This window comes from Morone saxatilis, unplaced genomic scaffold, assembly GCF_004916995.1.
Source record: "Morone saxatilis isolate NCDOM2014 unplaced genomic scaffold, NCSU_SB_2.0 Contig0, whole genome shotgun sequence".
NCBI lineage: Eukaryota > Metazoa > Chordata > Actinopteri > Moronidae > Morone > Morone saxatilis.
The window spans coordinates 2,022,772-2,031,936 of NW_023339650.1; the positions used below are offsets into that span (position 1 = coordinate 2,022,772).

General features: G+C 43.3%; 1 protein-coding gene across 1 annotated transcript in view; it reads left to right on the forward strand.

Annotated features, from left to right (window-relative positions):
* Window positions 1-9,165, forward strand: part of scospondin (subcommissural organ spondin) — a 78,752-nt gene that overhangs the window by 13,069 nt on the left and 56,518 nt on the right. Inside the window, exons 19-39 of the mRNA XM_035656242.1 lie at window positions 864-958; window positions 1,038-1,294; window positions 1,413-1,547; window positions 1,784-1,986; window positions 2,106-2,233; window positions 2,876-2,985; window positions 3,144-3,293; window positions 3,786-3,879; window positions 3,965-4,174; window positions 4,548-4,753; window positions 4,886-5,000; window positions 5,331-5,452; window positions 5,563-5,736; window positions 5,815-6,048; window positions 6,188-6,308; window positions 6,517-6,616; window positions 7,112-7,343; window positions 7,467-7,619; window positions 8,225-8,362; window positions 8,479-8,661; window positions 8,807-8,957. Coding sequence (XP_035512135.1) covers window positions 864-958; window positions 1,038-1,294; window positions 1,413-1,547; window positions 1,784-1,986; window positions 2,106-2,233; window positions 2,876-2,985; window positions 3,144-3,293; window positions 3,786-3,879; window positions 3,965-4,174; window positions 4,548-4,753; window positions 4,886-5,000; window positions 5,331-5,452; window positions 5,563-5,736; window positions 5,815-6,048; window positions 6,188-6,308; window positions 6,517-6,616; window positions 7,112-7,343; window positions 7,467-7,619; window positions 8,225-8,362; window positions 8,479-8,661; window positions 8,807-8,957 — 3,311 coding nt within the window. The remainder of the gene's footprint in view (window positions 1-863; window positions 959-1,037; window positions 1,295-1,412; window positions 1,548-1,783; window positions 1,987-2,105; window positions 2,234-2,875; window positions 2,986-3,143; window positions 3,294-3,785; window positions 3,880-3,964; window positions 4,175-4,547; window positions 4,754-4,885; window positions 5,001-5,330; window positions 5,453-5,562; window positions 5,737-5,814; window positions 6,049-6,187; window positions 6,309-6,516; window positions 6,617-7,111; window positions 7,344-7,466; window positions 7,620-8,224; window positions 8,363-8,478; window positions 8,662-8,806; window positions 8,958-9,165) is intronic.

The following is a 9,165-nucleotide window of genomic DNA, read 5'->3' on the forward strand; positions in this document are numbered from 1 at the left end:
TATATATATATATATATAGTTAGCTAGCTAGTAGCTAATTTGGTATGTTTAACGTTTGGACTAGCAGGTAGCTAATGTAGCTAACGTGCTAATGAGTTTGATAGAGCAGTGAGGTGGAACCAAAACAATAGTTGTGACTGTAAAAAAAAAAAAAACAACAGCTAAAAATGCTAAGACTGCTTGTCTTTACTAGCAGCGCCGTTCACATTTCACATAATTATTTAGCATAATTCACTACTCATTAGAGTAGGGAGTAGCTTTGAGTGTTAGCATGCTAATATTAAGCTGATAAAATGTGATTTTTAAAAAAAATGTTGATAGAGCTAGGTCTGCAGATTCTTTCTGCTGCATTGTACCATACTATAAGTTTTAACATGGCTCAGAACTATCCTACAAAATGCACATGATATTGTACCTTCAGTGTCAATGGTACCTTAATCGAGTCTTCGCTTTTTGGTCAGAATCAGATTTACTACAGAGTGGGTTTTCACATGCAAATAATTGGCTTGGTGTTTAGTGCATAATAAACATAGGCAAGTAAGTACATACAAAAAAACAATACAAAGAAAGATAAAAAGCAAGTACTGCAAGTCAAGAAGCATAAATAGAAAATGAAAAATCAAAGATGAAATAAAATATTTCATCATAACAGACAGACACATTTGTAGGAATAAAATTTGTTTTCATGCAAACCCTCAGCTTACACAAGAAATGAGTCGGAACCAAGCCTGACACTAGCTCATGTATCTCACCTTTAAATGACATTCAATAGGTTATACAACATAAAAAAACCCACTAAAAAGGTTTAAGTGTGTCTGTGAGCTTTGACTATTACATGCTATGTCTTCTCCGGTTTACCGCAGGGTGATCACTGTGTTCAGCCAGATGAGTGCCCGTGCCGCCATAATGGTCAACTTTACTACAGCAACGACACCATTGTTAAAGACTGCAACACATGGTAATGTATGCTGTCTCATTAAACCGCATCCTTTTAATGATTAATTATCTCAACCATTCTTTTTTTTTAATTCCTGCAGTGTGTGTAAGGAGCGCCGCTGGCACTGCAGCCAGTCCGCCTGTGCCGGTGTGTGCGTGGCAACCGGTGACCCACACTATGTGACATTCGACGGCCGCTGTTACTCTTTCCTGGGCGACTGCCAGTACGTGCTGGCGAGGGAGACCAGCGGTTTGTTCAGCGTCACGGCAGAGAACGTGCCCTGTGGGAGCACTGGGGTCACCTGCACAAAGTCGGTCACCCTGAGCCTGGGAAATACTGTCATACATCTGCTAAGAGGTAGGCGGGTGGTATTATGGGGGAAGCAGAAGCTGTCGATTGGAAGTTGAGCTACATAGGCACCACATGTTTTAGGAAATAGTCGCTTGAGGTATACCGTCTTGTCTCCATTGTTTAGGTAAAGCTGTGACAGTAAATGGGATGCCAGTCAGTCTGCCAAAGTCTTACAGTGGCAGTGGTCTGACTTTGGAAAGAGTCGGCCTGTTTGTCTCCCTTTCCTCCCGACTAGGGGTCACTCTGCTATGGGATGGAGGTAGGTCAGGTGTCTCTGTAGACTGTCCCTTGTTTGTCTATGGTAATTTACTTAAAAAAAAAACATACTCATAGTATATCACTATGACAAGACATGTTTTTTCTTTTTATTACCGCCAAAAACAGAATTTACTGTAGAGGCAAATAGTTCTCCAAGCATAGCTTACGTGTGTGGCTGTAGACACAGGTTAACTAACAAATCAGTGGTAATGTGGTTGTCATTCCATATGCACACAGGTATGCGTTTGTATGTGCGTCTGGCGGCCCACCTGCGGGGTCGGGTCGGGGGCCTGTGTGGTAACTTCGATGGGGACACAGAGAATGACTTTACGACACGGCAGGGCATCGTGGAGTCTACGGCCGAGCTGTTTGGAAACTCCTGGAAGGTCAGCCCTTCCTGCCCTGACGTGGCAGACCAGGACCTCCGAGACCCCTGTGCTGTGAGTTCAATACAGACACATTCAAACACATACTGACAATTGCAGGAACATTAAACCTACTTATACTTACTTGGACATTGACAAACGCAAACTACCATGTCTCTCTTTATCTTGTCCAGCTAAACCCCCACAGGGTGACCTGGGCCAGGAAAAGATGCGCAGTCCTGACGCAGGAGCTCTTCTCTCGGTGCCACCCCGAGGTGCCCTTCCAGCAGTATTATGACTGGTGTGTCTTTGATGCTTGTGGGTGAGTGACACCACTAATCTACACTGACTGTCTCAAAATGTAATCTTTAAAATGTTGAATCTACTATGTACAGTATGAGTGCTCTGTGGAAAAAAAATACAAAAATATGTTTCTTACTTATTCTTCATAACCCCTAACAGATTGATTGAGAAATCTGCTTATGGACAGTATTTTGCTATAGTCTCGTGAGCTTGTTGTGTGTACATTTAGCCTGTCTCACCAAAATAAGATACATATTAAATGTTTTGAAACCTACATTGTTAAGATTCAAACTGGTATTTATCTTCTTCTCGTCTTTTATTGGTATATTGGTACCATTTGTGGTCCATTTCTGCCACCAACTGGGAATATGCATTACTGCCGCTCAATCAGCAGAAACCTGTATTTTTCCTTCTCTTATATATGGCATGCACGTGCTTCTTTACATGCTGCTGTTACACAGATATTGCCACTAGAGGTTAAAAAAACTGTCTCTCTTGAACAGAAAGGGTCTAAGGATATTTTCCATGGTTAAAGTATCCTGATCATCTTTTAATGTTCATATTTTGCCAACATCATTCATCTTGAAAGTGTGTACTTGCAGTAATACTTAATGGCATGTGAACAGTCCATACTATATTATTGTTTGTGTGTATGTTTTAGCTGTGACTCAGGGGGGGACTGTGAGTGTCTCTGTACTGCCATTGCTGCCTATGCTGAAGAGTGTAACCGCCGAGGGGTCTACATCCGCTGGAGGTCCCAGGAACTCTGTCGTATGTTCCAAGACGCACCATACATACACACCCCCACACTCACACAGTCAATCTTCTGCACACGCATCATTACTCATGTCTTTTACTGTATCTCTGTAACCATTGTTTCATGTCCTGGTCTTGCTGCCTTTCTTTTTTCTTGCTCTCTGTTTCTGTAGCTCTGCAGTGTGAGAACGGGCTGGTGTATGATCCCTGTGGTCCAGCTTGTTCTCCTTCATGTCCCAGTGTTCAGCAGAGCCCACACTCCCAGTGTGGTGCTCTGTCCTGTGTGGAGGGCTGCTTCTGCCCTGCTGGCACAGTCCTATATGGTGAGACAGATTTAGCATACTAATCCTGAGCCACTGAGAGTGATATATATGTATGTATATGTGTATTTCTGGGCATATTTCTATCACTTATGGATAGTCTCATTCTCCTCAACACTTGGTGTGGATTTTCATGCTACCCAGAGGGTGATTTTTCATGCTTTAGTGACCAACTGACCTTTCACTTAACTTCTTAGTCAGAGCAAAGGTTCTCCTTGACAAACACTTTGGACCACGACAAATCTAATTGCAGGATTTACCTTAATTATTCAATTTATGTATATCATTTATGAGACACCACCAATATGCCAGACTTTTTAAAATTTTTGAGTATAATGGGCAGATTGCATTGAAATGTACAGATCACGTTCATGCTCACTAGAGGATAAACCATTTCTCTTTTGGACACATCATGGGAGTTCTACCCTTAGGACAAACTGGCAAAGCTCTTAGAATAGCAGAATTATGTATGTCAGTATGTTTTCTGTTCTACAGGAGAGAGCTGTGTAGTTCCCACTCAGTGTCCATGTGAGTGGGAGGGCTCTATTTTCCCACCTGGAACTACCATCACTCAGCACTGCCAGAACTGGTCAGTCAATCAAAATGCTTATTAAACTATATTCCACTCCCTTTGTCTATAATAATCAAAAGTTCCTTTGCCTTTGTGTGTCCAGTTCCTGTGAGGATGGTGTGTGGCAGTGCGAGGGTGTGGCTTGCCCTCCTCCCTCCCCTCCTTGTCTGGAATCGGAGTTTACTTGTGCTGGGGGGCGCTGCATCCCATCCCAGTGGGTGTGTGACAACGAGGATGACTGTGGCGATGGTTCAGATGAGCTCTGCCCGTCAACCTGCTCTCCAGACCAATTCCGCTGTACCAGCACGCCAAGGTGAATCCAAACTCATTTTAGTTCATCAACAAGCACAGTTTCTATGTGTGGAGATTAGAGACTAAGGACCAAGAGATGAAGCTTAGCTACAATAAGTCAACCACAAGGTCATAACCTCAAGCCTTTATAACTGAATAAAGGCATTTTTTAAGATAGACTAACCACACTAACATGGTGATACAAATGATACATATTTAGCCCACTAGTGGTTATGTAACCGCTACAAATCTTTATCCCCATTTGTTTATCCATCTTCTTCACAATGTTTGAAGAGTAACAAGCATTACAGCCTTACAGGCCTCTGACTGGTTTTTATATTTGGAAGAGTCACTGTTCCTATTGTGAATAAAGTGAATTGACCCCAACCCTGCAGTGGATCATGTTTGAACCTGGCTCTGCGTTGTGATGGCCACCCAGACTGTGTTGACCAATCAGATGAGGAGTTCTGTGGACCTACCACCCCCGTACCCCTGTGCCCACCAGGGGAGTTTCAGTGTGCCAGTGGAAAGTGCCTGTCAGCCAGCCGTGTGTGTGATGGACGACTGGACTGTGGTTTTGCTGATGGGTCCGATGAGCAAGGTAATCACTCTATCCAGCAGCATACTCCATATACATCTTGTTATTTGTGTTTTCACGTGAGGGCATACTTGAATTACTTTTCTGTACAGTATGCATCTGACTTTGTAATGATCTCTAATTTCGTTGGTCCAGACTGCGGTGTGGTGTGTGACGAAGGGGAATTCCTGTGTGCTGGAGGCCGTTGCATTCTCTACCTCCACCGCTGTGATGGACATGATGACTGTGGGGACCTCAGTGATGAGAGGGGGTGTGTTTTCAGTTTTGGTGTTTGGGATTGTTAATGGTCAAATGGACTGGTATTTTTAAAAAATGCTTTGCAGAGTTTGTCCAGCTAAGGATACTGCTTTTAATCAAAAAATCTTGACACTTAGATACTAGTTGACATTATCTCAATGGCACCAATATCTCAGACCCTAAACAGTATTTTAAGGAAATGACATCAAATAATGAGTGTTATTTTATACTTTTCATCCCAATTACCTTTCTTGCGGTTTTGCTTCATGGCAGCACTCATCTAATGAATTATGGATTTCACAGCATGATGTCATCATGAGCTAAATGTTTTGGCTGGTTTTAGGTGTGTTTGTGCCCCAGGGGAGTTTCAGTGCCCTGGGGACCAGTGTGTTGCTGCAAACAGAGTGTGTAACGGACATAAAGACTGCCCCTCTGGAACAGACGAAGCTGTCTGTCCAAGTAAAGGTACAAATAATATATTTTCATATAAAATTTTGTCAGCTGTAAGGTAAATATGTTTTTGTTCAAAGCAATCCTGCATAGTTTGAATCCGTAAACCTTTCTGTGTGTGGCAGTGACCTGTGCTCCTGACCAGTTTGCCTGTAGTGATGGTACATGTATTGCCAGTACTAAGTTGTGTGATGGAACAACAGACTGTCCAAGTGGAGAGGATGAAAACAGAACCAACTGCTACACTGTTATCGTAACCCAGTCCCCTTCACCTGTCACCCCGACTCTGCCCACTTCAGGTAACAATAGTCAGGATTTAGAGATACTGGAGATTTTTTGCAGTATTCAGTGTTGCTTATGCACCCCAGTTTCTCCAGCTTGCAGGTCCTATGAGTTCAGCTGTGCCACCGGTGGGCAGTGTGTGCCTCAGGCTTGGCGTTGTGATGGGGAAACAGACTGTATGGATGGTAGTGATGAGCAGCAGTGTGCCACCCCCTGTGGCCCTGGCCAGGTGCCTTGCTTCAGTGGTGACCAGTGTGTGGATTACCAGCAGCTCTGTGATGGGATCCCACACTGCAGGGATGCCTCGGACGAGAGTATCGACAACTGTGGTAAATACAAAATACAAAAATACAAAAAAAGGCACAAAATGACAGAAACATGGGGCATTTGAGCAACCCTAGAGTTTATATGAGCAGGCCACAAAAACTGTGTTAATGAACACTGACAATGCTTCCATCTCTCTGCTAGGCTCTACTCGAATACCTCCTTGCCCAGGCAGCTTCCCGTGTGACAACCGCACCTGTGTGAACATGTCGCAAGTGTGCAACGGCGTTCCAGACTGTCCATGGGGTGACGATGAGTTGGTGTGTGGTGAGTTTTCACGAGATACAGAGAAGAGAGAGGTGAGAATGGAAGTGAGGATGGATGGAGTGAAGAGTTGGACTGTAGCGGACCTGACAAAATGTTTAAAGAATGGAAGGTGTACATCCCAGTCTCCCACATTCACAAATCTGATGGTGATGGATCCTGCAATCTCTGGTATGTTTGATAAAAAAATTAAAATGTATTTTCTATCCCGATAAAGCTGTGTCACCAGCGCCCCCTGGCAGTAGGAACACCACTGTCACCTGCCCTGAATTCACCTGTATGGATGGATCCTGTGTCACCTTCAACATGGTAAGTCTACAACCAACATGATATCCACCACGGCAAGTCAAACTTTATGTATTTAGTTGGTAGCGAGTGATTGGATAGGTGACAAAAAGGATAGAATTCCTTCTTTCGTACCATGAAGTTAGAGGAAGTTTTATCATCTTCCATCATCCTGAGGATGTTAACAGGATTTTCACACAAAAATGTATGAAAAAATATTTTTTCAATTTTTTTAATTGTTCAGAAAGTTTGTAAAATTATTGCACATTGATATTATTGGCTTTTTTTTTTTACAATTTAAATGATTTTTAAACATGAACATGATACAGATATGGTGATATGGCCTAATTAACAGTCATCTTGGTTAATTATTGTCAGCATGCATCATAAAAAACATGAAAAAAATTAATGTTCTTTTCTCACAATAATTACATAAAAATGATGGAAAGCAGCAAAACAAAAAAAATTGCTTGACCCCCTCAGTTATATTCAACCCATCCCTTTCCACTAATTACTTAGGTGTGTAATGGTGTGGTAGACTGTCCGGACTCCGCACTAGCACCACTTGGAGGCCCCACTGATGAGCAGGGCTGTAGAAGCTGGAGCTCGTGGGGTCCATGGAGTCCCTGCAGCACCTCCTGTGGTACAGGCTCCATGAGCCGGCAGAGAACCTGCCCTCCAGGGGACCCACTGCGCCACTGTCGGGGACAGGACTTCCAGAGGCAACAATGCTTTAACACCACCTGCCCTGGTAAGGGGCTAAAAGACTGAACATGAACAAGGACATGAACTAAAAAATATGTTTAAGAATATAAAGACGCAAAGCTTTGATGCATAGTTTTAAATCAAATATTTATTCTCCTCCCCCCTCCAGTGGATGGTCAGTGGTTGCCATGGGTGAACTGGTCGAACTGTTCCAGCAGTTGTGGTGGAGTGCAGGTCAGGCACAGAGGCTGCATCCCTCCTCGCTATGGAGGCCGAGACTGTTCCCAGCTCCCAGGGCCATCCAAGCTAGCCATGGAAATCAGTAAGGGTGTTCTGTATATCTAAGCTTCAACTAAAATAAATGAAGGTGTTACTGGCTAAAAATCACTGGATGGAAATATGGAAAGAAAAGCCTTTCAGAAGTGGTCACTTTAGAGGACTGATTCACCCAAAACACACTGTCAACAGTTTACACAGGGCCACTTTGTTGTTAGAAAGTAGTTTAAGTAAAAAGTGATTTTCCAGAGCAACCAGGAATCTCAGGAAAGATAAGTTGCTGATTGTAGTTTTTCTATTGCTGTGAGCACCATAAACAAAATTCTATTCAGCTACAATATACTGGAGTGGAGGTAGAAATCCCAAAAATAAATATCCCAATTCTTGGATCAAAAAAACATACCTATCTCTATGAATTGATACCCTTAGAGGCAAATGAGAAAATGTGTGCCATTAGAATTTCAGCGTATTCATGGAACTTAGTAAGAGCAGGTATTGTTGCTTCAAAACGTATCTGATGGTGGTTTCAATTCTAAAAATTGATCTGATCAAGAAGCAACAATAGCAAAGAAAGTGGGAATACTAAGCAGGATTAAAAGATAAAAAAAAAGAAAATGAACTTCACTCATTTTCTTCCCTGTCCCCCTACAGAGCCGTGTCCTGATGATGGGTGTGCCAACACCAGCTGTCCCACTGGGCTGGTGAGACACAGCTGTGCTCCCTGCCCGATGTCCTGCGCCCACATCAGCAGTGGGACAACCTGTGATCCAACAGCACCCTGCTCTTCGGGTCAGTCAGGAGGAATCTGGAATATCCTGTTTTCTAAATGCATTTTTGAAATTTTCTAGTAAATTTTTACATTTCTCTCACAAGTTTTTTCACAATCAATGTGCCTATTACTTCAGGTTGTTGGTGTCCAGAGGGCCAGGTCATGAGCCATATGCAACAGTGCGTGTTACCAGAGAAGTGTGTTTGTGAGGTGGCAGGTGTGCGTTACTGGCCGGGCCAGCAGATGAAGGTGGACTGTGAGATTTGTGTTTGTGAGAGAGGAAGGCCTCAGAGATGCCAGCCTAACCCAGACTGTTCAGGTGAGTCTGTCTCTGTGAAGTCTGTTGACTTAATTTCAAGATCAGCAATAAATCCAGAGTTGATTGTTACCCACACACTGGGTATCGTTCTTCATCTGCCTTAAAGTCTGAGCAGTCATACACAGTCGGGATTGTCTTCCTGCAGTGCACTGTGGCTGGTCATCGTGGTCTGAGTGGGGAGAGTGTTTGGGGCCCTGTGGTGTTCAGAGTGTCCAGTGGTCGTTCCGCAGCCCAAACAATCCCACCAAGCACGGAGACGGGAGAACATGTAGAGGAATTTACAGGAAAGCCCGTCGGTATGTAGCCTCTCAGGTCTTTTAACTACTTTTACTGTTTCTATTACATGACTTCTACACCACTTCACTTCTACTCATGGATACTTGGATTGGACACAATCTAATGCTACCCCCAACTAGTGTGTCCAGGATAATTAAAATGTAAGCCACCTTATGGCACAAAAAAGCCTTTTGTACAGAATGCAGGGAATACACTGCTTAATAATAA